Source organism: Bombina bombina, chromosome 6 (genome assembly GCF_027579735.1).
Source record: "Bombina bombina isolate aBomBom1 chromosome 6, aBomBom1.pri, whole genome shotgun sequence".
Classification (NCBI taxonomy): Eukaryota; Metazoa; Chordata; class Amphibia; order Anura; family Bombinatoridae; genus Bombina; species Bombina bombina.
The window spans coordinates 653,513,784-653,540,187 of NC_069504.1; the positions used below are offsets into that span (position 1 = coordinate 653,513,784).

General features: G+C 42.1%; 1 protein-coding gene across 4 annotated transcripts in view; it reads left to right on the forward strand.

The window, feature by feature from the left end:
* Window positions 1-26,404, forward strand: part of PRC1 (protein regulator of cytokinesis 1) — a 198,107-nt gene that overhangs the window by 53,336 nt on the left and 118,367 nt on the right. For all 4 annotated transcript variants that reach the window (XM_053717707.1, XM_053717708.1, XM_053717710.1 and 1 more), the window contains exons 4-5: window positions 309-542; window positions 21,427-21,597. In XM_053717707.1, the coding sequence (XP_053573682.1) occupies window positions 309-542; window positions 21,427-21,597 (405 nt within the window). The remainder of the gene's footprint in view (window positions 1-308; window positions 543-21,426; window positions 21,598-26,404) is intronic.

Below are 26,404 nucleotides of genomic sequence, written 5' to 3' on the forward strand. Positions count from 1 at the left end.
GAGTCATTACCAGATGGTACAAGCACCTTAGACTCTCTGAGCAAGTGCTGGGTTTAAAATCCTTGTGCACGGGGCATACTTAAATACACTTTTGAAACACCTATAGCTTTTGTTAGAAGCATTTTTGCAAATACATGTATATTACAGAAATGCTTCTATTCAAAACTGAAATGACTATATGGTGTGCAATTACGGCTGGTATGTCACTTTTTATTGGGTACAGCATGTTGTTGTTGTTGTTGTTGCTTCTGTAAAGATATATATTATTAATTTTTTTTTAAATTTTTTTTTTTTATTTGAAATTACAGGAGGATGAAGACAGCACAATTTTGCAACTAGAGAAAGATTTAAGAACACGTGTTGAAGTCATGTTAAAGCAAAAAAAGGAAAGAATGCAGGAGCTTAAATCATTAAAGGAACGAGATAATGATTTATGTGATATTCTTTGCGCAACTCCCTTCTACATAGAAACTACCTGCGTTCCAAGCCTGGAGGAACTTGACCAGTTTAGGAGGCATTTGGCGGGGCTATCTGCTGAAAAGGTATGCGAAATGATTACTTTCATTAAAGTGAATGTGAAGTTAAGCTGACTCGGTCACGCCGTTGGATACTTTATTAAAAATTAGCGGTACTTTAATTAATAATTTCTTTCCTAAGAGTCCATGGCTTGAGTAATTACTGTTAGGAATATCACTCCTGGCCAGCAGGAGGAGGCAAAGAGCACCACAGTTAAATTGCTAATTATCATTCCCTTACCCACAACCCCCAGTCATTCTCTTTGCCTTCGGTGCATGGAGGAGGTGGTTTAGGTGTCTGAAATATTTTGATTTAATCTACAAGCAAGTTTTGGGGTATTGCCGTATTTCACGTCATTCCTTGCAGTTGGGTAGTAGTGGCTTTAAAGCAGTTAGGAAAACGCAGTAAGTACCTCTTTACAAGTTCCTAACAATTGCTGCCCTGGGTTAGAAAGCCAGAGTTGGCTACTCTGTTCTATCTTTTTCAAAGGTCTCTGTGAAGAACTGTCTTCTCATACCTTGTAACTGTCTACATGCCGGACAGCGGAGCAGGTAAGTGCTTTTTCTTCCAGTTGGGGAGACCATGCACTTAACACATTAAAAGACACTGCTTTTTTATTGGGACATAGATAATCCTGTTGTATGGGTTACACTCTGGCATGAAGTAGGCATTGTAGCATTTGTGAGACTAACCTTTAAACTCTTTTAAAAAGTAAGTGTAAAATGTTTTTATTATGCTTTATTTTCTGACACACATTTACTTGATACAACAATACAAGTTTAAACTGAAAGTAAGGCTGAATTTTCTATTTCAGCAGCTTATTCATTTCCCCTTTGCTTTAAAATAAAACGATGCAACATTTTAAACTGTCAGGTTTGAAAAACTGTTTTTTTGTTACTCAGTGTACCAGGAAGCTATTTTTAGTGCCTCTCTGTGTCGCAGCAGTAATTTATGCTTGGTAGTTGCGGACACATGACCGGCTTTACTTCATAACGTTTCTGCTGGAAAAATTAGTTTCTTTTGTTAAGTGTAGTCAGTCCACGGGTCATCCATTACTTATGGGATTAAATCTCTCCCCAACAGGAAGTTGCAAGAGGATCACCCAAGCAGAGCTGCTATATAGCTCCTCCCCTCACATGTCATATCCAGTCATTCTCTTGCAAGTCTCAACAAAGGAGGTTGTGAGAGGAGACAGGAGTTTTTTACTTAATTCTTCAATCAAAAGTTTGTTATTTTAAAATGTCACCGGAGTGTGCTGTTTTTTCTCTCAGGCAGTATTTAGAAGAAGAAGATCTGCCTGCGTTTTCTATGATCTTAGCAGACGTAACTAAGATCCACTGGCTGTTCTCGCGCATTCTCAGGAGGGGTAACTTCAGAAAGGGGAATAGCATGCGGGGTCCTCCGCAAATGAGGTATGTGCAGTATAATATTTTCTAGGAATGGAATTGACTAAGAAAACACTGCCGTTACCCATATGATGTAAGTACAGCCTTTAATGCAGTAGTAGCGACTGGTATCAGGCTGTTAAATGTATGCGCAGTTGAGTTATTTTCTAGGGACTAGAATTTGACTGAGAAAATACTGTTAATACTGAAATAAATGTATAAGCCTTAACTGCAGTAGAAGCGACTGGTAGCAGGCTTAGTGATAACTTTACATAACACTGGAAAAGTTGTTTTTAAAACGTTTACTGGCATGTTATTCGTTTTGTGAGGTACTTTGGTGATAAATCTTTTTGGGCATGATTTTTTTCCACATGGCTAACGTTTATTTCTGCATAGAAACCGTTGTAACAGGTCTCCCACTGTTGTAATATGAGTGGGAGGGGCCTTTTTTATCGCCTTGTTGCGCAGATAAAATTCTAGCACAGTCTTCCTGCCTTTTCCTCCTTGATCCAGGACGTCTCCAGAGAGCTCAGGGGTCTTCAAAATTCAATTTTGAGGGAGGTAATCAGTCACAGCAGACCTGTGACAGTGTGTTTGACTGTGAGAAAAACGTTAAATCTAAAATTGATTATCCGGTTGTGGGTATTGAGGGGTTAATCATCCGTTTGCTAGTGGGTGCAATCCTCTGCTGAATTCATACATTTATTGTTAAAATTGTTGGCTATAACTGAATTAGTTCATTGTTATTTCAACTGTGACAGTTTTTTTGTGTTTTTAAAAGCGCTGCTGCGTTTTTTCATATTGCTTGTAAATTCACTGACAGTTTTTTTCCAAGCTTGCTAGCCTTCATTGCTAGTCTGTTAAACATGTCTGATACAGATGAATCTACTTGTTCATTGTGTTTAAAAGCCAATGTGGAGCCCAATAGAAATTTGTGTACCAATTGTATTGATGTTACTTTAAATAAAAGTCAGTCTTTACCGGTAAAGAAATTATCACCAGACATCGAGGGGGAAGTTATGCCGTCTAACTCTCCTCCCGTGTCAGTACCTTCGCCTCCCGCTCAGGAGGTGCGTGAGATTGTGGCGCCAAGTACATCAAGGCCCTTACAAATCACTTTGCATGATATGGCTAATGTTATGAAAGAAGTATTATCTAATTTGCCTGAGTTAAGAGGCAAGCGCGATAGCTCTGGGTTTAGGACAGAGCGCGCCGATGACACGAGAGCCATGTCCGATACTGCGTCACAATTTGCAGAACATGAGGACGGAGAGCTTCATTCTGTGGGTGACGGATCTGATCCGGGGAGACCGGATTCAGAAATTTAAAATTTTAAATTTAAGCTTGAGAACCTCCGTGTATTTCTAGGGGAGGTGTTAGCGGCTCTGAGGCTGACTGCATGGAGATTGAACGCTTGATTCTATCAAAGCGTGGCTTCTCTGAGTCAATTATTGATACCTTAATACAGGCTCGGAAACCTGTTACCAGAAAAATTTACCATAAAATATGGCGTAAATACTTATATTGGTGTAAATCCAAGAGTTACTCATGGAGTAAAGTTAGGATTCCTAGGATTTTGTCCTTTCTACAAGAGGGTTTAGAAAAGGGTTTATCTGCTAGTTCATTAAAGGGACAGATTTCTGCTCTGTCTATTCTGTTACACAAACGTCTGGCAGATGTTCCAGACGTTCAGGCTTTTTGTCAGGCTTTGGCTAGGATTAAGCCTGTGTTTAAGACTGTTGCTCCGCCGTGGAGCTTAAACTTAGTTCTTAAAGTTCTTCAAGGTGTTCTGTTTGAACCCCTCCATTCCATTGATATTAAGCTGTTATCTTAGAAAGTTCTGTTTTTGATGGCTATTTCCTTGGCTCGAAGAGTCTCTGAGTTATCTGCCCTACACTGTGATTCTCCTTATCTGATTTTCCATTCAGACAAGGTAGTTCTGCGTACTAAACCTGGGTTTTTACCTAAGGTGGTTTCTAACAGGAATATCAATCAAGAGATTGTTGTTCCATCATTATGTCCTAACCCTTCTTCAAAGAAGGAACGACTTTTGCATAATCTGGACGTAGTCCGTGCCCTGAAGTTCTATTTACAGGCAATTAAAGATTTTCGTCAAACTTCTTCCCTGTTTGTCGTTTACTCGGGACAGAGGAGAGGTCAAAAGGCTTCGGCTACCTCTCTCTCCTTTTGGCTTCGTAGCATAATACGTTTAGCCTATGAGACTGCTGGACAGCAGCCTCCTGAAAGAATTACAGCTCATTTCACTAGAGCTGTGGCTTCCACCTGGGCCTTTAAAAATGAGGCCTCTGTTGAACAGATTTGCAAGGCTGCAACTTGGTCTTCACTTCACACTTTTTCAAAATTTTACAAATTTGACACTTTTGCTTCTTCGGAGGCTATTTTTGGGAGAAAGGTGCTTCAGGCAGTGGTTCCTTCCGTTTAGAGTTCCTGCCTTGTCCCTCCCATCATCCGTGTACTTTAGCTTTGGTATTGGTATCCCATAAGTAATGGATGACCCGTGGACTGACTACACTTAACAAGAGAAAACATAATTTATGCTTACCTGATAAATTTATTTCTCTTGTAGTGTAGTCAGTCCACGGCCCGCCCTGTCTTTTAAGGCAGACCTTAATTTTAATTAAACTCCAGTCACCACTGCACCCTATGGTTTCTCCTTTCTTGTCTTGTTTCGGTCGAATGACTGGATATGACATGTGAGGGGAGGAGCTATATAGCAGCTCTGCTTGGGTGATCCTCTTGCAACTTCCTGTTGGGGAGAGATATAATCCCATAAGTAATGGATGACCCGTGGACTGACTACACTACAAGAGAAATAAATTTATCAGGTAAGCATAAATTATGTTTCTCCAACATAGGTGTGTCCGGTCCACAGCGTCATCCTTACTTGTGGGATATTCTCTTCCCCAACAGGAAATGGCAAAGAGCCCAGCAAAGCTGGTCACATGATCCCTCCTAGGCTCCGCCTACCCCAGTCATTCTCTTTGCCGTTGTACAGGCAACATCTCCACGGAGATGGCTTAGAGTTTTTTAGTGTTTAACTGTAGTTTTTATTATTCAATCAAGAGTTTGTTATTTTAAAATAGTGCTGGTATGTACTATTTACTCTGAAACAGAAAAGAGATGAAGATTTCTGTTTGTAAGAGGAAAATGATTTTAGCAACCGTTACTAAAATCGATGGCTGTTCCACACAGGACTGTTGAGAGGAATTAACTTCAGTTGGGGGAACAGTGAGCAGACTTTTGCTGCTTGAGGTATGACACATTCTAACAAGACGATGTAATGCTGGAAGCTGTCATTTTCCCTATGGGATCCGGTAAGCCATTTTTATTACAGAGTAAATAAGGGCTTCACAAGGGCTTGTTAAGACTGTAGACATTTTCTGGGCTAAATCGATTCATATATAAACATATTTAGCCTTGAGGAATCATTTAATCTGGGTTTCTTTGTAAAATAATATCGGCAGGCACTGTTTTAGACACCTTATTCTCTAGGGGCTTTCCCTAATCATAGGCAGAGCCTCATTTTCGCGCCGGTATTGCGCACTTGTTTTTGAGAAGCATGACATGCAGTCGCATGTGTGAGGAGCTCTGATACATAAAAAAGACTTTCTGAAGGCGTCATTTGGTATCGTATTCCCCTTTGGGCTTGGTTGGGTCTCAGCAAAGCAGATACCAGGGACTGTAAAGGGGTTAAAGATAAAAACGGCTCCGGTTCCGTTATTTTAAGGGTTAAAGCTTCCAAATTTGGTGTGCAATACTTTTAAGGCTTTAAGACACTGTGGTGAAATTTTGGTGAATTTTGAACAATTCCTTCATACTTTTTCGCAATTGCAGTAATAAAGTGTGTTCAGTTTAAAATTTAAAGTGACAGTAACGGTTTTATTTTAAAACGTTTTTTGTACTTTGTTATCAAGTTTATGCCTGTTTAACATGTCTGAACTACCAGATAGACTGTGTTCTGAATGTGGGGAAGCCAAGGTTCCTTCTCATTTAAATAGATGTGATTTATGTGACACTGAAAATGATGCCCAAGATGATTCCTCAGTGAGGGGAGTAAGCATGGTACTGCATCATTCCCTCCTTCGTCTACACCAGTCTTGCCCACTCAGGAGGCCCCTAGTACATCTAGCGCGCCAATACTCCTTACTATGCAACAATTAACGGCTGTAATGGATAATTCTATCAAAAACATTTTAGCCAAAATGCCCACTTATCAGCGTAAGCGCGACTGCTCTGTTTTAGATACTGAAGAGCATGAGGACGCTGATGATAATGGTTCTGATATGCCCCTACACCAGTCTGAGGGGGCCAGGGAGGTTTTGTCTGAGGGAGAAATTTCAGATTCAGGGAAAATTTCTCAACAAGCTGAACCCGATGTGATTACATTTAAATTTAAGTTGGAACATCTCCGCGCTCTGCTTAAGGAGGTGTTATCCACTCTGGATGATTGTGAGAATTTGATCATCCCAGAGAAACTATGTAAAATGGACAAGTTCCTAGAGGTCCCGGGGCCCCCAGAAGCTTTTCCTATACCCAAGCGGGTGGCGGACATTGTAAATAAAGAATGGGAAAGGCCCGGTATACCTTTCGTCCCTCCCCCCATATTTAAAAAATTGTTTCCCATGGTCGACCCCAGAAAGGACTTATGGCAGACAGTCCCCAAGGTCGAGGGGGCGGTTTCTACTTTAAACAAACGCACCACTATACCCATAGAAGATAGTTGTGCTTTCAAAGATCCTATGGATAAAAAATTAGAAGGTTTGCTTAAAAAGATGTTTGTTCAGCAAGGTTACCTTCTACAACCAATTTCATGCATTGTCCCTGTCACTACAGCCGCGTGTTTCTGGTTCGATGAGCTAGAAAAGGCGATCGATAGTGATTCTCCTCCTTATGAGGAGATTATGGACAGAATCCGTGCTCTCAAATTGGCTAATTCTTTCACCCTAGACGCCACTTTGCAATTGGCTAGGTTAGCGGCGAAAAATTCTGGGTTTGCTATTGTGGCGCGCAGAGCGCTTTGGTTGAAATCTTGGTCAGCGGATGCGTCTTCCAAGAACAAATTGCTTAACATTCCTTTCAAGGGGAAAACGCTGTTTGGCCCTGACTTGAAAGAGATTATCTCTGATATCACTGGGGGTAAGGGCCACGCCCTTCCTCAGGATAGGTCTTTCAAGGCCAAAAATAAACCTAATTTTCATTCCTTTCGTAGAAACGGACCAGCCCCAAGTGCTACGTCCTCTAAGCAAGAGGGTAATACTTCTCAAGCCAAGCCAGCCTGGAGACCAATGCAAGGCTGGAACAAGGGAAAGCAGGCCAAGAAGCCTGCCACTGCTACCAAGACAGCATGAAATGTTGGCCCCCGATCCGGGACCGGATCTGGTGGGGGGCAGACTCTCTCTCTTCGCTCAGGCTTGGGCAAGAGATGTTCTGGATCCTTGGGCGCTAGAAATAGTCTCCCAAGGTTATCTTCTGGAATTCAAGGGGCTTCCCCCAAGGGGGAGGTTCCACAGGTCTCAATTGTCTTCAGACCACATAAAGAGACAGGCATTCTTACATTGTGTAGAAGACCTGTTAAAAATGGGAGTGATTCATCCTGTTCCATTAGGAGAACAAGGGATGGGGTTCTACTCCAATCTGTTCGTAGTTCCCAAAAAAGAGGGAACGTTCAGACCAATCTTGGATCTCAAGATCCTAAACAAGTTTCTCAAGGTTCCATCGTTCAAAATGGAAACTATTCGAACAATTCTTCCTTCCATCCAGGAAGGTCAATTCATGACCACGGTGGATTTAAAGGATGCGTATCTACATATTCCTATCCACAAGGAACATCATCGGTTCCTAAGGTTCGCATTCCTGGACAAGCATTACCAGTTCGTGGCACTTCCTTTCGGATTAGCCACTGCTCCAAGGATTTTCACAAAGGTACTAGGGTCCCTTCTAGCGGTACTAAGACCAAGGGGCATTGCAGTAGTACCTTACTTGGACGACATTCTGATTCAAGCGTCGTCCCTTCCTCAAGCAAAGGCTCACACGGACATAGTCCTGGCCTTTCTCAGATCTCACGGATGGAAAGTGAACGTAGAAAAGAGTTCTCTATCTCCGTCAACAAGGGTTCCCTTCTTGGGAACAATAATAGACTCCTTAGAAATGAGGATTTTTCTGACAGAGGCCAGAAAAACAAAACTTCTAAACTCTTGTCTAACACTTCATTCCGTTCCTCTTCCTTCCATAGCGCAGTGCATGGAAGTAATAGGTTTGATGGTAGCGGCAATGGACATAGTTCCTTTTGCGCGCATTCATCTAAGACCATTACAACTGTGCATGCTCAGTCAGTGGAATGGGGACTATACAGACTTGTCTCCGACGATTCAAGTAAATCAGAGGACCAGAGACTCACTCCGTTGGTGGCTGTCCCTGGACAACCTGTCACAAGGGATGACCTTCCGCAGACCAGAGTGGGTCATTGTCACGACCGACGCCAGTCTGATGGGCTGGGGCGCGGTCTGGGGACCCCTGAAAGCTCAGGGTCTTTGGTCTCGGGAAGAATCTCTTCTACCGATAAATATTCTGGAACTGAGAGCGATATTCAATGCTCTCAAGGCTTGGCCTCAGCTAGCAAAGGCCAAGTTCATACGGTTTCAATCAGACAACATGACGACTGTTGCGTACATCAACCATCAGGGGGGAACAAGGAGTTCCCTGGCGATGGAAGAAGTGACCAAAATCATTCAATGGGCGGAGACTCACTCCTGCCACCTGTCTGCAATCCACATTCCAGGAGTGGAAAATTGGGAAGCGGATTTTCTGAGTCGTCAGACATTACATCCGGGGGAGTGGGAACTCCATCCGGAAATCTTTGCCCAAATTACTCAATTGTGGGGCATTCCAGACATGGATCTGATGGCCTCTCGTCAGAACTTCAAGGTTCCTTGCTACGGGTCCAGATCCAGGGATCCCAAGGCGACTCTAGTAGATGCACTAGTAGCACCTTGGACCTTCAAACTAGCTTATGTATTCCCGCCGTTTCCTCTCATCCCCAGGCTGGTAGCCAGGATCAATCAGGAGAGGGCGTCGGTGATCTTGATAGCTCCTGCGTGGCCACGCAGGACTTGGTATGCAGATCTGGTGAATATGTCATCGGCTCCACCATGGAAGCTACCTTTGAGACGAGACCTTCTTGTTTAAGGTCCGTTCGAACATCCGAATCTGGTCTCACTCCAGCTGACTGCTTGGAGATTGAACGCTTGATCTTATCAAAACGAGGGTTCTCAGATTCTGTTATTGATACTCTTGTTCAGGCCAGAAAGCCTGTAACTAGAAAAATTTACCACAAAATATGGAAAAAATATATCTGTTGGTGTGAATCTAAAGGATTCCCTTGGAACAAGGTAAAGATTCCTAAGATTCTATCCTTTCTTCAAGAAGGATTGGAGAAAGGATTATCGGCAAGTTCCTTGAAGGGACAGATTTCTGCCTTGTCTGTGTTACTTCACAAAAAGCTGGCAGCTGTGCCAGATGTTCAAGCCTTTGTTCAGGCTCTGGTTAGAATCAAGCCTGTTTACAAACCTTTGACTCCTCCTTGGAGTCTCAACTTAGTTCTTTCAGTTCTTCAGGGGGTTCCGTTTGAACCCTTGCATTCCGTTGATATTAAGTTATTATCTTGGAAAGTTTTGTTTTTGGTTGCAATTTCTTCTGCTAGAAGAGTTTCAGAATTATCTGCTCTGCAGTGTTCTCCTCCTTATCTGGTGTTCCATGCAGATAAGGTGGTTTTACGTACTAAACCTGGTTTTCTTCCGAAAGTTGTTTCTAACAAAAACATTAACCAGGAGATAGTCGTGCCTTCTTTGTGTCCGAATCCAGTTTCAAAGAAGGAACGTTTGTTGCACAATTTGGATGTTGTTCGCGCTCTAAAATTCTATTTAGATGCTACAAAGGATTTTAGACAAACATCTTCCTTGTTTGTTGTTTATTCTGGTAAAAGGAGAGGTCAAAAAGCAACTTCTACCTCTCTCTCTTTTTGGATTAAAAGCATCATCAGATTGGCTTATGAGACTGCCGGACGGCAGCCTCCTGAAAGAATCACAGCTCATTCCACTAGGGCTGTGGCTTCCACATGGGCCTTCAAGAACGAGGCTTCTGTTGATCAGATATGTAGGGCAGCGACTTGGTCTTCACTGCACACTTTTACCAAATTTTACAAGTTTGATACTTTTGCTTCTTCTGAGGCTATTTTTGGGAGAAAAGTTTTGCAAACCGTGGTGCCTTCCATTTAGGTGACCTGATTTGCTCCCTCCCTTCATCCGTGTCCTAAAGCTTTGGTATTGGTTCCCACAAGTAAGGATGACGCCGTGGACCGGACACACCTATGTTGGAGAAAACAGAATTTATGTTTACCTGATAAATTACTTTCTCCAACGGTGTGTCCGGTCCACGGCCCGCCCTGGTTTTTTAATCAGGTCTGATAATTTATTTTCTTTAACTACAGTCACCACGGTATCATATGGTTTCTCCTATGCAAATATTCCTCCTTTACGTCGGTCGAATGACTAGGGTAGGCGGAGCCTAGGAGGGATCATGTGACCAGCTTTGCTGGGCTCTTTGCCATTTCCTGTTGGGGAAGAGAATATCCCACAAGTAAGGATGACGCCGTGGACCGGACACACCGTTGGAGAAAGTAATTTATCAGGTAAACATAAATTCTGTTTTTTTCTCCATTTCTTGTGCTGCTTTGTTCTAGGCTGTAGTTGTAGTCCATATCAGTCTCTTCAGTAGAGCTTTGGTGGCTTTAAAGCAATGGGAACTTGTGGGACATAATTCTCACTGCGCCTCCCATGCATTGATGCTACCCTAATCCTGATAGCCTAAATGACTCAGGCTTCATCTTTATCCACAGGGCTATGGGAGGGAGAGGCCCTCTTAAACCTGCTGAGCGAGGACCTCTTAAACCTGCTGAGCGAGGACCTCTTAAACCTGCTGACCGAGGACCTCTTAAACCTGCTGAGCTGCCCTGCTGTTGGGCAGATTTTTAAGGTAAGTGCTGACTTTTTTTATTCTGGGTCTGAAGAAAAAGGATTCAGGACAGAGGAAGTGTAGTATTTTATTGGGACATATATCTCAGCACTGGGGCTGAGGAGATTAGGTGTCTTCTCTGGGGGCTTATATAAACAAAGTATTCAATCACTTGGACCGAGCTGGACAAGAGGGCTCAGGAAGGGTGATTGCTTGGTGTACTACCTAACATCAAAGACGGCATGATACGGTACTACTATTTGCCCCCAGGCTTACAATGAAGGGTTCAGTTATCTCCCGGTGGCCTATCTCTAAAAATTATAATGGCGACCGGGAGAGCGTGTGTGGTAACGCCCACGATGGGCGGGATTATGTTTGGCGCCATTTTTGAGAGGTACAATTTCTAATCTATGGGCTTCACTGCAATGAGTAATCGGAGTTGAGTGCTATCACGCTCACGAGGAGCGGAGCTATGGTTGAGGGCTAGCACAGTATTAAATGCTTTCATTTATGTGGTTCCGGATAGTGCTACAGCTGCGCTCCGGATCTGTATAGGAACATGAAGTTTTAAGTGTGAATGTTTTATGGCATTTAAGTATTGGCACCTCAGCAAGTTTTAACTGAGGTGTAAGTATAGTGCTACAACATTTGCGTGTTAATCTGGCTCATTCCTGCACACAAAGATAAACATTTACTGTTTAAAATTTAAAGAGACCGTAACGTTTTTATATCTGTTAATCTTTATTATAAGAATTTCAACTTTTATTTGTTTAATTCATTCTTTGTTACTTAGGATGGAACAAGAGCACACAAAAAATAGTTACTTTTTAAAATTAAAAAGAGACAGTATATTTTTATTGAAAAATTTCTCTATTTTCTGAACCTACTCCTTCTAAGGCATTTGCTGTTTAGGAGTCTATTGACAATGGTCAATCTATGCCACAAATTCCTCCTATAGTGTCCCACAAAATTTTATGGCCCACATGCAGTACCCTGCGTTTCCTATTACACTCCACCTGGAGTTACTCTGCATTTCATACATTATATGTTTTTCCCACGAGGTAGAAAACATTTCTAGAGGAATTATTTTCAATCATTTAGGAAAATAGAAATTGATTCAATAGTTGCTATTCCGAATGGTTTTTCCCTGTTACCTGAAAGAGGAAGATACTTTGGGATTATCTGAGAGAGAATTCTCAGACTCAGATGGAATAATATCTTTATTTGATGCTGAGGTTGTTTTTCTTTCAGTTTTTTAGCTTAAACACCGCCATTTGTTATTTAAGGAGGTTTTAGCTACCCTGAGTGACTCCGATACTTTCTGTGTAATCTATCCTAGTGCATCCAGTAAATGATAAGGAATGAAAGTCCGCAATCCCTATATTTAAAAAGATGTTTCCCATAGCCGACTCAGCTAAGGAGGCTGGACAAACATTCCCTAGGGTGGAAGGAGTAGTTTCCAGCTTAGCTAAGAGAACTACTATACCCTTAGAGGATAGTTGGATTTTTCAAAGGTCCTACGGACAAAAATTAGAAAAGACCAGGGTTTACAATGGCAACCAGCTGTGTACTTTTCTACCATCACTAGTGCAAGGGTATATTGGTTGGATGCATTGTCTGATGCTACTAAGTCAGAAACTCCTCTGGATGAGATCCAGGATAGGATAAGAGCTTTCAAATCGGCTAATTCCTTGGTTTCGAATTCTTTCCTTCAAGTTATCAACCTGGGAGCATTGGTTTCTCTGTTCCAGTTCAGAGCCTTATGGTTAGAGCCTTTTTCTACGGATGTATGCTCTAAGTCTAAGCTTTTAGCGATTCCTTACAAGGGGAGGACCTTGTTGGGACCTGGCTTGACGAAAATAATCACTTTTTGAAATTTAAAGAATTTCAACCAAAACATTTTTTTAAAAAAAAGTCATAGTAGCCTGCTGATGAATCTAAACAGCATGAAGGACATGTCCCCGATCCGGGACCGGATCTTGTAGGGGGCAGACTTTCCGTCTTCGATCAGGCATGGGTTCGAGATGTTCAGGATCCCTGGGCAATAAAAACAATAGTGTCCCAGGGATACAAATTGGAGTTCAAAGGGTTTTTCCTCCCAGAGGCAGGTTTCTGCTCTCAAGATTCTCTGTGGATCAGACAAAGGGAGAGGCATTCTTACGCTGTGTAGGAGACCTCTCAGACCTGGGAGTGATTGTTCCAGTTCTAATACAGGTACAGGGTCTGGGTTTTTTATCCCAGTCGGTTAGTGGTTCCCAAACAAGAGGGAACCTTCAGACCACCTTTTAGGTTTCAAGAGTCTAAGCAGATTTCTTAGAGTACCGTCCTTCAAAATGGAAACTATTCGTTCCATTCTTCCCTTGATCCAAGAGGGTCAATTTATGACAACAGTGGATTTAAAGGACGCGTACCTTCATGTTCCATTCTCAAGAATCGTCTCAAGAATCGTCTCAAGTTCTAAGGTTTACCTTTCTAGACAAACGCTTCCAGTTAGTGGCTCTTCCTTTCGGTCTTGCCACAGCTCTGAGTTTTCACAAAGGTTCTGGGATCGCTGTTGACATTGCTTCGGTTATGGAGCATTGCAGTGGCGTCCTATCTGGACGACATCCTAGTCCAGACGCCATCCTTTCGGCAAGTAAGATTTCACACGGACATGGTGTTATGCTTCCCGCGATCTCTCGGGTGGAAGGTAAACTTAGAAAAGAGTTCCTTAGTCCGAAGCACAAGGGTAACTTCCTTGGGAACCATAATAGATTCCATTCCTATGGAGATTTTTATGACAAAATGTCAGGAAATCAGAGATTATCGATACTTGTTAGTCATTCAGTCCACTCCTCGGCTTTCAGTGGCTCAGTGCATGTAGATAATAGGGCTGATGGTGGAGGCAATGGACATCATCCCGTTTGCTCGGTTCCATCTCAGACCTCTGCAGTTAAGCATGTTCAGACAATGCATTGGACATTATACAGATTTGTCTCCTCGAATAAAGCAGGAGACAAGAAATTCTCTTCAATGGTGGTTGTCTCTGAATCATCTCTCCCAGGGAACCTGCTTTCGCAGACCACCTTGGGTGATTGTGACAGCAGACGCCAGCCTTCTAGGATGGGAGCAGTCGGGGGCTCCCTAAGGGCCAGAGTCTGTTCTTCCTTTAAACATTCTGGAGCTGAGAGCAATCTATAATGTTCTTTTGGCCTGGCCTCAGTTAGCCTAGGTCCATTTTATCAGATTCCAGTCGGACAAAATAACGTCTGTGGCTTACATCAATCATCAGGGAGGAACGAGGAGTTCCTTACCAATGACAGAGGTATCCAAAATAATTCGTTGAGCAAAGGCCCATTATTGCTGCCTGTAGGCGATCCACATCCCAGGGTTGGACAACTGGGAGGCCGACTTCCTGAACAGGCAGACCTCTCTCCTGGGGGAGTGGGAACTCCATCTGGAGGTGTTTTACAGCCTGATTCTCAGATGGGGTTAGCCGGAATTGGATCTCATAGCATTTTGGCAGAATGCCAAGCTTCCGAGGTTCGGATCAAGGTCAAGGGATTCTAATAGACGCTAATAGACGCCATTGCGGTTCCTTGGAATTTCATTCTTGCATATCTATTCCCTCATTTCGCTTTGCTTCCTCGAGTCATTGCCTGAATGAAGCAGGAGAGGACGTCGGTGATCCTCATTGCCCGGCGTGACCTCGCAGGACTTGGTATGCACACCTGGTGGACATGTCATCTCTTCCACCTTGGAGACTTCCATTGAGGTAGGACCCCCTACTTCAAGGGCCCTTCCTTCATCCAAATTTAGTTCTCTGAAGTTGACTGCCTCGAGATTGAACGCTTAATTCCGTCCATTCAGGAGCCTGTGACTAGAAAGATTTACCACAAGCTATGGCGTAAATATCTACATTCGTGTGAATCCAAGGGCTACTCTTGGAGTAGAGTTAGGATTCCTAGAATTCTGTCTTTTCTCCAAGAAGGTTTGGAGAAGGGTTTATCGGCAAGTTCCTTAAAGGGTCAAATCTACCTTGTCGATTTGGTTACACAAGCGTCTGGCGGAGGTACCAGACGTACAATCTTTTGTCAGGATTAGGCCTGTGTTCAAGCCAGTTTCTCCTCCATGGAGTCAGAATTTAATTCTCAGAGTTCTGTAAGGGGCTCTGTTTGAGCCTATGCATTCCTTAGATATTAAGTTGTTATCTGGAAAGTTTTATTCTTGTTTCTTTTTTTATGCTTGGAGAGTATCAGAGCTCTTGACATTACAGTATAAGTCTCCTTATCTTATTTTCCAGTCAGATAAGGTAGTTCTTACGTACTAATTTAGGATTCTTCCTAAGGTTGTTTCTGATCGAAACATTATTCAGGAGATTGTTGTTCCTTCCTTGTGTCCTAATCCTTCTCAGAAGGAAAGACTTCTGCACAATTTGGTCATGGTCCGTGCTTTAAGGTTTTACCTGCAGGCGACTAAGGACTTTCGTCAGTCTTCTTCTTTGTGGTTTTCTCTGGAAAACGTAAGGGGCAGAAAGCTACGGCTCCTTGTCTTTCTTTTTGGCTGAAGAGTATCTTACGTTTTGCATATGAGACTGCTGAACAGCAGCCTCCCGGGAGAGTTACGGCTCATTCCACGAGGGCTGTCACTTCCTCATGGGAGTTCAAAAATTAAGTTTCTGTGGAGCAGATTTGCATAGCTGCAGCTAGGTCCTCTCTTTACACTTTTTCAAAGTTCTATAAATTTGTCTCGGCTGAGGCCGTTTTTGGGAGAAGGGTTCTTCAAGCAGTGGTGTCTTCCGTTTAGGTTCCCTGTCTTGTCCCTCCCCTATCATCTGTACTCTAGCTTGGGTATTGGATCCCATTAGTAATTAAGATGATCCGTGGACTCATCGTGTCTTAAAAAAGAAAAGAAAATTTATGCTTACCTGATAAATGTATTTCTTTTTTGACACGATGAGTCCACGGCCCGCCCTGTTCTTGTAGATAGGTTGTGGGGTATGTAAACTATCTAAAGACACCTCTGCACCTTGGCTTTTCCTTTCTCTTCCTAACTTTTGTCGAATGACTGGAGAGGGAGGGAAGGGAGTGGCTATTTAACAGCTCTGCTGTGGTGCTCTTTGCCTCCTCCTGCTGTCCAGGAGATGAATATCCCATTAGTAATAAAGATTATCCGTGGACTCATCGTGTCAAAAAAGAAATACATTTATCAGGTAAGCATAATTTTTTTTTTTCTCCATTTCTGGGTGATCCGTTCTTAATTGGTAGCGGTAAGGCACCTTAGTAATTGAGGTTTGGGGTTGCCTGAGGGGTATTTTAGAAGTATTTTATTTTTATTAAATGTTTTTTTCTTAACTTCTCTTACATAATTTTAGCTGGAGATCGATCCTAATTTGGGATAAAATTTAAAGTTTTTTTTTTTCCTTAGTTTATTTTAATATTAAAATCTTAAACGTATCTGTACAAGTTTATTTATTGTTTCACAACATGTCTGATATGGAGCAAGAGCCTGCTCTCATGAATTCATGCTTATTATGTTTAAATGTGCAAATTGCAGCTCCTATGCCGTTTTGTTCTTCATGTGTCAAGAAAACCTTGCAAAATAAAGGTAACATTTTTGAGCCTAATGTCTCTCAGGATGATGCTATTAAAATAATACCTCAGCTTTCTCCTGCTACATCCCAAGCCTCAATGGTGTCACATACAGTGCCCTGCGAATCCTCTATAACTCCTAGTAGAGTTTATTTAAAAGCAGAAGTTGCTGCCCAGGTATCTTCAGCTGTATTTGCGACATTAGCTGCCATTCCCAGATTACAGGCAAAATGCAAGAGGAAATGTAGAAATTCAGAAAGTAAGGTGCTTATCCTCAGTTCTGCTTCCCAAGTTGCCCTTTCTCATAAGTCTGATGAGGAAGATACATTGGGACTTTCTGAGGGCGAAATCTCAGATTTGGATAGTATAATTCCCTCTTCTGAGACTGAGGTGGTATCCTTCAGATTTAAGCTTGAACACATTTGTGTATTGTTATAAGAGGTTTTAGCTACTTTAGATGACTCTGATACCCCTGTCGTTGTCACTCCTACGAAATCTAGTAAACTTAATAGTTTTCTTTGATGAACCTTCCACTTCAGAGGTTTTTCCTGTGCCGGACCGTGCTAGGAAGATTATCTCACAGGAATGGGAGAAACCAGGGGTGTCTTTTTTTTTTTTTTTTTTTTTTTTTTCCCCGTCTCCCATTTTTTCTGTCAGACTCCATTAAAGATCCTTGGTTTACTGTACCCAAAGTTGAAGGGGCCATTTCCACTCGGGCTAAGAGAACCACTATTCCTATTGAGGATAGCTGCTCTTTTAAGGATCCGATGGTCAAGAAGCTGGGGGCTTATTTGAAAAAGATTTATGTTCATCAAGGTCTCCAATGGCAACCTGTGGTGTGTATTGCCACCGTGACTAGTGCGGCATCTTATTCGTTCGACACCTTGTCTGATTCTCTTCAAGTAGAGACTTCCTTGGATGAAATTCAGGATAGGATTAAAGCTCTTAAGTTGGCCAATTCCTTTATTGCAGATGCCATTTTACAGGTTATTAGACTAGGAGCTAAAACCTCTATCGCTGTCCTAGCCCGCGGGGCGTTATAGTTGAAATCCTGGTCTGTGGATGTTTCCTCTAAAGTCAAGCTTCTGGTGATTCCTTACAAGGGCAGCAACTTTGTTTGGACCCGGTTTGGCAGAAATTGTCTCTGATGTTACTGGTGGAAAAGGGTCTTTTTTTACCTCAAGATAAGAAGAATAGGCCTAAAGGACATCAGAGTAATTTTCATTCCTTTCGTAACTTCAGAGGAAAGCCTTCCCCTTCTTCTTCCAAGCAGGAACAATCCAAGTCTTCTTGGAAACCCAATCAGTCTTGGAACAAGGTGAAACAATCAAAGAAAACACACAGCTGATTCAAAATCAGCATGGAGGGTTTGCCCTCGATCCGGGATCGGATCAGGTGGGGGGCAGACTTTCTCAGTTCTCTCAATTCTGGATACAAGATGTCCCAGATCCCTGGACTGTTGACATAGTATCCCAGGGCTACAAATTGGAATTCAAGACTTTTTCTCCCAGAGGCAGATTCCTTCTTTCAAGATTATCTGCAGACCATATAAAGAGAGAGGCGTTCTTGAAATGTATAGAACATCTTTTCTCCCTGGGAGTTAGAGTTCCAGTGCAGGAACAGGGTTTTGGGTTCTACTCCAATCTACTTGTGGTTCCCAAACAGAGGTAACTTTCCGTCCTATACTAGACTTGAAGTGTCTAAACAAGTTTCTCAAAGTTCCATCCTTCATCACCGATTCCCGAGATTTGCCTTTCTGGACAAACATTTCCAGTTTGTGGCCCTTCCATTTGGTCTAGCCACAGCTCCCAGAATTTCTTCAAAGGTTCTGTGGGCTCTTTTGGCAGTGATCTGTTCTCGTTGAATTGCAGTAACACCCTACCTGGACGACATATTTTTTCAGGCGCCATTTTTTTCAACAAGCAAAATCTCACACAGAGGTAGTGTTGTTGTTTTTTCTTCGTTCCTACGGATGGAATGTGAGTCTGGGAAAAAAGCTCATTTTCACCTGCTACAAGAGTAGTGTTCTTAGGTACCATAATAGATTCTCTATTGATAAAGATTTTTCTGACAGAGGTTAGGAAAAACAAATTTTCCTCTTGCCTCTCTCTTCATGCTACTGCTCATCCTTCAGTGGCTCAATTCATTGAGGTAATCAGTCTGATGTGGCTTCCATGGACATCATTCCTTTTGCTCGATTCCATTTGAGAGCTCTCCTGTTGTGCATGCTCAGACAATGGAATGGCGACCATGTGGATCTATCTCAGAGAATTGAGTTAGATCAGTCATCAAGGGATTCTCTCCTGTGGTGGATTTCTCAGGAACTTCTCTCTCAGGGCACATGCTTTTGCAGACCTTCCTGGGTGATCGTGACCACGGATGCCAGCCTCCTTGGCTGGGGAGCAGTCTGGAAGTTGTTAAAAACTCAGAGCCTTTGGACTCGGGGGGGGAGTCTGCTCTTCCCATAAACATCTTGGAGTTGAGGGCAATTTACAATGCTCTATTCGCTTGGCCTCAGTTGTCCTCAGCCCAGTTTTTCAGGTTCCAGTCAGACAACATAACCTCTGTGGCTTACATCAATCACCAGGGAGAAACTCTGATTCTTCAGTGGGCAAGACCCACAATTGCTGTCTATCCACCATCCACATTCCAGGAGTAGACAACTGGGAAGCAGATTTTTTGAGCAGACGGACTTTTCATCCTGGAGATTGGGAACTCCATCCAGTGGTGTTTTCCAGCTTAGTCCTCAAATGGGGGGTGCCGGAGTTGGATCTGATGGTGTCCCGTCAGAAAGCAAAACTTCCAAGGTACGGTTAAAGGTCAAGAGATCCGCAGGGCGTTCTGATGGATGCTCTGGCGGTTCCTTGGGTTTTCAAGTTGACATACCTGTTTCCTCCGTTTGCTCTCCTTCCACTAGTCATTGCTCGTATCAAACAGGAGAGGTCATCGGTTATTCTAATAGCCCCTGCGTGGCCTCAAAGGATCTGGTTTGCAGATCTAGTGGAGATGTCATCTCTCCCACCTTGGAGACTACCTCTGAGGAAGAGCCTCCTGATTCAGGGTCCCTTCCTTCATCCAAATCTCGTTTCTCTGAAGCTGACTGCTTGGAGATTGAATGCTTAATTCTGTCTAAGCGTGGTTTTTGTGTCGGTCATTGAGACCATTATTCAGGCTCGCAAGCCTGTTAATAGAAAGATTTGCCATAAGATATAGTGTAAATATCTTTATTGGTGTGAATCCAAGGGCTACTCTTGGAGTAGAATTAGAATTCCTTGAATTTTATCATTTCTTTAGGAAGGCTTGGAGAAGGGATTTTCAGTCAGTACCCTGAAGGGTCAGATTTCTGCTTTATCAGTTTTACTACATAAACGTTTGGCGGATGTGCCAGATGTGCAATCTTTTTGTCAGGCCTTGGTCAAAATCAGGCCTGTCTTAAAGTCTGTTGCTCTTCCTTGGAGCCTTTACCTTGTTCTTACATTTTTACAGCTGGCTCCGTTTGAGCCGTTGCATTCCATCGACATTAAGTTGTTATCTTGGAAGTTTTTGTTTCTTTTTTGCTATCTCTTTTGCTCGAAGAGTCTCGGAACTCTCAGCTCTTCAGTGTTTCCTTCCTAAGGTTGTTTCTAATAGAAATATCAATCAGGATATTGTTGTTCCCTCTCTGTGTCCTAATCCTTCTTCCAAAAAACGTTTGTTGCACTATTTGGATGTTGTACGTGCTGTTAAATTCTACTTACATGCGACTAAGGATTTTCGCCAGTCCTCTGCCCTCTTTGTCTCTTTCTCTGGGAAACGTAAATGTCAGAAAGCTACTGCTACTACTCTTTCAGTTTGGTTACAAAGTATAATTCGTTTGGCTTATGAGACTGCTGGACAGCAGCCTCCTGAGAGAATTATGGCTCATTCCACAAGAGCTGTTTCCTCTTCTTGGGCTTTCAAAAATGAAGCTTCTGTGGAACAAATTTGCAAGGCTGCAACTTGGTCTTCTCTACATACTTTTTCCAAATATCGTACTTTTGCCTTGGTTAAGGCTTCTGTTGGGAGGCAGGTTCTTCCAGCAGTGGTGCCTTCTGTTTAGGACTGCCTGTCTTGTCCCTCCCTATTTATCCGTGTCCTCTAGCTTGGGTATTGGTTCCCAACAGTAATTACTCAAGCTGTGGACTCGCCATATCTTAGGAAAGATGCTTACCTGATAAATGTATTTCTTTCCTTATATGGCAAGTCCACGGCTTTTCTCAATTTCCCTTCGGTCAAATGACTGGGGGTTGTGGATAAGAGTTATACTTAGCAGTTTAACTGTGGTGCTCTTTGCCGCCTCCTGCTGGCCAGGAATGATATTCCCAACAGTAATTACTCAAGCCGTGGACTCGCCATATCCGAAAAGAAAGAAATTTATCGGGTAAGCATACATTTAGTTTTTTCCTATTACTGCATGTAATAGACACTACTATAAAGAATAATATGCACAGATACTGGTATAAAACCATTTAAAAACTTAGAAGCTTCCAGTTTAGCTCTGTTTGTTTAAAAGGTTACAGGAACACCCACTGCAAGTGGGGAAAATCCAACACTCCCGCCCCTCTCCCGTCCTTTGCAAATGAAAAGACCCTTTACACAAACAGAAGCAAGCTGCAGTAGGTATATGTTGGTATTCTCCTGAAACTTTGGGGCTTGGTTAGGAGTCTGAAAATCAGAGCAATGTTATTTAAAAATGAACATAACTATCCATTTTTTAGAAAGGAAAAAAACCGTATGGGCTATATAAATGGATAATCTACAAAACATTTATGCAAACAAAAATCTAGTGTATAATGTCCCTTTTTAAGTGTACATTATTAAACTACCATAATCATCCTTCTCTTCTGGGCCACAGTGCAGTCTGCAACTGTTTTCCTGTACACATTCTAACACAGTTTGTCCATTAGGTACGGAGGGAAGCAGAATTTGTAAACACCAAAAAGCAGATAATTCTGTGCATGGAGGAATTGGATTACCTCCCTGATACCAGTTTTGAACGGGATGTCGTGTGTGAAGAAGAAGAAGCTTTTTGTCTTTCAAAAGAGAATTTGGCTGCTTTGCAACAGCTCCTATTTCAGGTAAGTAATATGGCGCATGTGTGTTTAGTGAGAGGTTTCTCTGTTACTTAGACAGATTTTTACTTGAATTTATATAGACTAACTCATTGTATGTTGCTGTTCCCCGCCTCCCTGTAGTCATGGGTGCCACCATGTTGAAATGTAGATTTCACTACATTCCAGTGCAGACCTGTTTCATCAAAGCAACACCCATGGTTAGAGGTCGGTGCATGAAGTGTATTTAGTGCCCCTTTAACAAATATATACCAGGTTGGTACAATCTGTTGCAACTATATATCTGCACTACACTACTTTGTGCTGCAGTCTCAAGCCCTGGCATTTAAAGGGTTCTCCAGCTTAGAAAGAAATTGCAGTTCAGACTTCACTGGGGCTGAACTCCCTGAAATATTAAAAAGAAAAAGGGCAGAACTCTCCAGCACTGCACAATCTTTCTCGTTTCTATATAGGGATAGACAAACCCAGTGCAATACACAACATTGCATGATATGAGAGTTTTGCTACACTTACTTTGTATTTTATATTACTTTATACTTTAGATTGGGTCTTTTCAGCTTTATAAAATTTTAAGCTTTGTACTTTAACATTTATATTTTAATTCATTTAGATTGATTTATCTTTAACAAATTAGGATCATACTTTGTATATTTCTGTGTAGTTTTTCTTTCTATCTCTATCATCTCTATCTCTCTCATGTTCTAAGCATTTTAAGCAAGCTTGTCTCACTGATTTTGTCTCAACAGCTGTATGCAGGTGAGGTTTGCTCAAAATTCACAATACACTTATTTTAATTAATAGAAACATAATATATACTAAAATATAGACAAAGGCAAGTTTAATTGTAGTGAAAACATTTGTTTAATTTGGAATTGATGCAAACAGAGCCTTTATATCAGTCATATGGGTTCTCCAGTTACCTTCTCGCTCCCATTTGAAGAGCTTCATTACTTTCTATAGAAGGCATTTCATCTCTCAGGGATTTCCAGGTTCATATCCTTTTCTTCGAAAATTCAGTGAGTTCTGCCCCTATGAAGTCTGCTCTATAATCTCTCTCCAAACTAGAGAACGTTTGATTATCTGGCCCATAGAAAGTAATGATGCTCTCTGGGAAACTGAAGCTGACAGTTTTTCAGTTTTAATTTAAATTAGTCATGTAATCTAATTTGTAAAAGATAGACACATATATACAAAGTTTTTTTAGCCTAATTTGTTAAAGCTACACAGAAACTGTAATGGCATAATCAGAAGTTGTAAAATCACAATTCTAAATACACTGTATTTACAAGATAAAATACAAAATAGAAAGTGCAAAGTTTAATGTAATAAAATTGAATCTGAAGTGTTAAAGGGACACTAAACCCAATTTCTTTTTAATGACACGATGAGTCCATGGATCATCTTAATTACAATTGGGAATACCACTCCTGCCCTGCAGGAGGCGGCAAAGAGCACCACAGCAAAGCTGTTAAATATCACTTCCCTTCCCTCCCAACCCAGTCATTCTCTTTGCCTACGTTAGTGCTAGGAAGTGGTAAAGTTAGGTGTTATTTTAGATTCTTCAATCAAGAGTTTATTTTTAAAGTGGTGCAAGATTGTGCTGCTTTGTCCTAGGCTGTAGCCGTAGTCCACATCAGTCTCTTCAGTAGAGCAGTGGTGGCTTTAGAGCAATGAGAACTGGTGGGACATAATTCTGACTGCGCCTCTCATAGATTTTATGCTGCCCTTATTGTGAAGACCTGAGGGGAAATACTCTGTCTCTTTTGTTCCACAGGCCTATGTGAGGGAGAGGACATCTCAATCCGGGTGAGATGCCTTGCTGTCGGGCATTGGTCAGGTACGTGCTTACTTTAATTATTTCTGGATCAATCTGAAAAAGTGGGCACTATATTTACTTAGAGGAAAGAAAGGGCAGTTTCTCTTGTAAGGTGTATCCAGTCCACGGATCATCCATTACTTGTGGGATATTCTCATTCCCAACAGGAAGTTGCAAGAGGACACCCACAGCAGAGCTGTCTATATAGCTCCTCCCCTAACTGCCATATCCAGTCATTCTCTTGCAACTCTCAACAAACATGGAGGTAGTAAGAGAGAAGTGGTGAAATGTAGCTGTTATTTTGCTTCAATCAAAAGTTTATTATTTTTAAATGGTACCGGAGTTGTACTATTTTGTTCCAGGCAGAAAAATAGAAGAATCTGCCTGTGATTTCTATGATCTTAGCAGGTTGTAACTAAGATCCATTGCTGTTCTCACACATGATTGAGGAGAGAGATAACTTCAGCTGGGGAATGGCGTGCAGGTTATCCTGCTATGAGGTATGTGCAGTTAAGATTTTTCTAGAAGATGTGAATGCTAGAAAATGCTGCTGATACCAGATTTATGTAAGGTAAGCCTGAATACAGTGATTTAATAGCGACTGGTATCATGCTTACTTTCTGAGGTAATACTCTTTTATATTTACAATATAAAACGTTTGCTGGCATGTTTAAACGTTTTTATACATACTTTGGTGATAAAACTTTATTGGGGCCTAGTTTTTTCCACATGGCTGGCTTAAATTTGCCTAGAAACGGTTTCCTGAGGCTTTCCACTGTGTTACTATGAGTGGGAGGGGCCTAATTAAGCGCTTTTTTGCGAAGTAACTTTTACAGACTGAGACATCCAGCTTCCTCCAGGAGTCCCCTGAATGCTATAGGACATCTCTAAAGGGCTCTTAGGCTTTCCAAAATCGTTTGTTGGGGAAGGTAGGCCCACAGCAAGGCTGTGGCAGTTTGGTGTGACTGTTAAAAAACATCTATCGTTTTTTTTATTCGTTTTTTTTAACTAAGGGGTTAATCATCCATTTGCAAGTGGGTGCAATGCTCTGTTAGCTTATTATACACACTGTAAAATTTCGTTTGATTTACTGCCTTTTTTCACTGTTTTTCAAATTCTGACAAAATTTGTTTCTCTTAAAGGCACAGAACCGTTTCTTATATTTGCTTGTTAACTTGATTTAAAGTGTTTTCCAAGCTTGCTAGTCTCATTGCTAGTCTGTACAAACATGTCTGACATAGAGGAAACTCCTTGTTCATTATGTTTAAAAGCCATTGTGGAACCCCCTCTTAGAATGTGTACCAAATGTACTGATTTCACTTTAAGCAATAAAGATCATATTCTGTCTTTAAAAAATTTATCACCAGAGGAATCTGACGAGGGGGAAGTTATGCCGACTAACTCTCCCCATGTGTCAGATCCTTTGACTTCCGCTCAAGGGACTCACGCTCATATGGCGCCAAGTACATCTAGGGCGCCCATAGCGTTTACTTTACAAGACATGGCGGCAGTCATGGATAATACACTGTCACTGAATTTAGAGGAAAGTGAGATAGCTCTGGAGTTAGACGAAATACAGAGCATACTGACGCTTTAAGAGCTATGTCTGATACTGCCTCACAATATGCAGAAGCTGAAGAAGGAGAGCTTCTTTCTGTGGGTGATGTTTCTGACTCAAGGAAGATGATGCTACCTGATTATGATATCTCTACATTTAAATTTAAGCTTGAACACCTCCGCGTGTTACTCAGGGAGGTTTTAGCTGCTCTGAATGACTGTGTTACAATTGCAGTGCCAGAGAAATTGTGTAGACTGGATAAATACTATGCAGTGCCGGTGTGCACTGATGTTTTTCCAATACCTAAAAGGTTTACAGAAATTATTACTAAGGAATGGGATAGACCAGGTGTGCCGTTCTCTCTCCCTCCTATTTTTAGAATTTTTTTTCCAATAGACGCCACCACACGGGACTTATGGCAGACAGTTCCTAAGGTGGAGGGAGCAGTTTCTACTCTAGCAAAGCGTACTACTATCCCTGTCGAGAACAGTTGTGCTTTCTTAGATCCAATGGATAAAAAGTTAGAGGGTTACCTTAAGAAAATATTTATTCAACAAGGTTTTATCCTACAGCCCCTTGCATGCATTGCTCCTGTCACTGCTGCTGCAGCGTTCTGGTTTGAGTCTCTGGAAGAGGCTTTACAGGTAGCGACTCCATTGGATGACATACTTGACAAGCTTAGAGCACTTAAGCTAGCCAATTCTTTTGTTTCTGATGCCATTGTTCATTTGACTAAACTAACGGCTAAGAATTCTGGTTTTGCTATCCAGGCGCGCAGAGCGCTATGGCTTAAATCATGGTCAGCTGACGTTACTTCAAAGTCTAGGCTGCTTAACATTCCCTTCAAGGGGCAGACCCTATTCGGGCCTGGTTTGAAGGAGATTATTGTTGATATCACTGGAGGAAAAGGTCATGCCCTTCCTCAGGATAGGTCCAAATCAAGGGCCAAACAGTCTAATTTTCGTGCCTTTCGAAACTTCAAGGCAAGTGCGGCATCAACTTCCTCTAATGCAAAACAAGAGGGAACTTTTGCTCAGTCCAAGACGGTCTGGAGACCTAACCAGACTTGGAACAAGGGTAAGCAGGCCAAAAAGCCTGCTGCTGCCTCTAAGACAGCATGAAGGAACGGCCCCCTATCCGGTAACTGATCTAGTAGGGGGCAGACTTTCGCTCTTCGCCCAGGCGTGGGCAAGAGATGTCCAGGATCCCTGGGCGTTGGAAATTATATCCCAGAGATATCTTCTGGACTTCAAGGCTTCCCCCCCCAAAAGGGAGATTTCACCTTTCACAATTATCTGCAAACCAGATAAAGAGAGAGGCATTCTTACACTGTGTACAAGACCTCCTAGTTATGGGAGTGATCCATCCAGTTCCGCAGACGGAACAAGAACAGGGGTTTTATTCAAATCTGTTTGTGGTTCCCAAAAAAGAGGGAACCT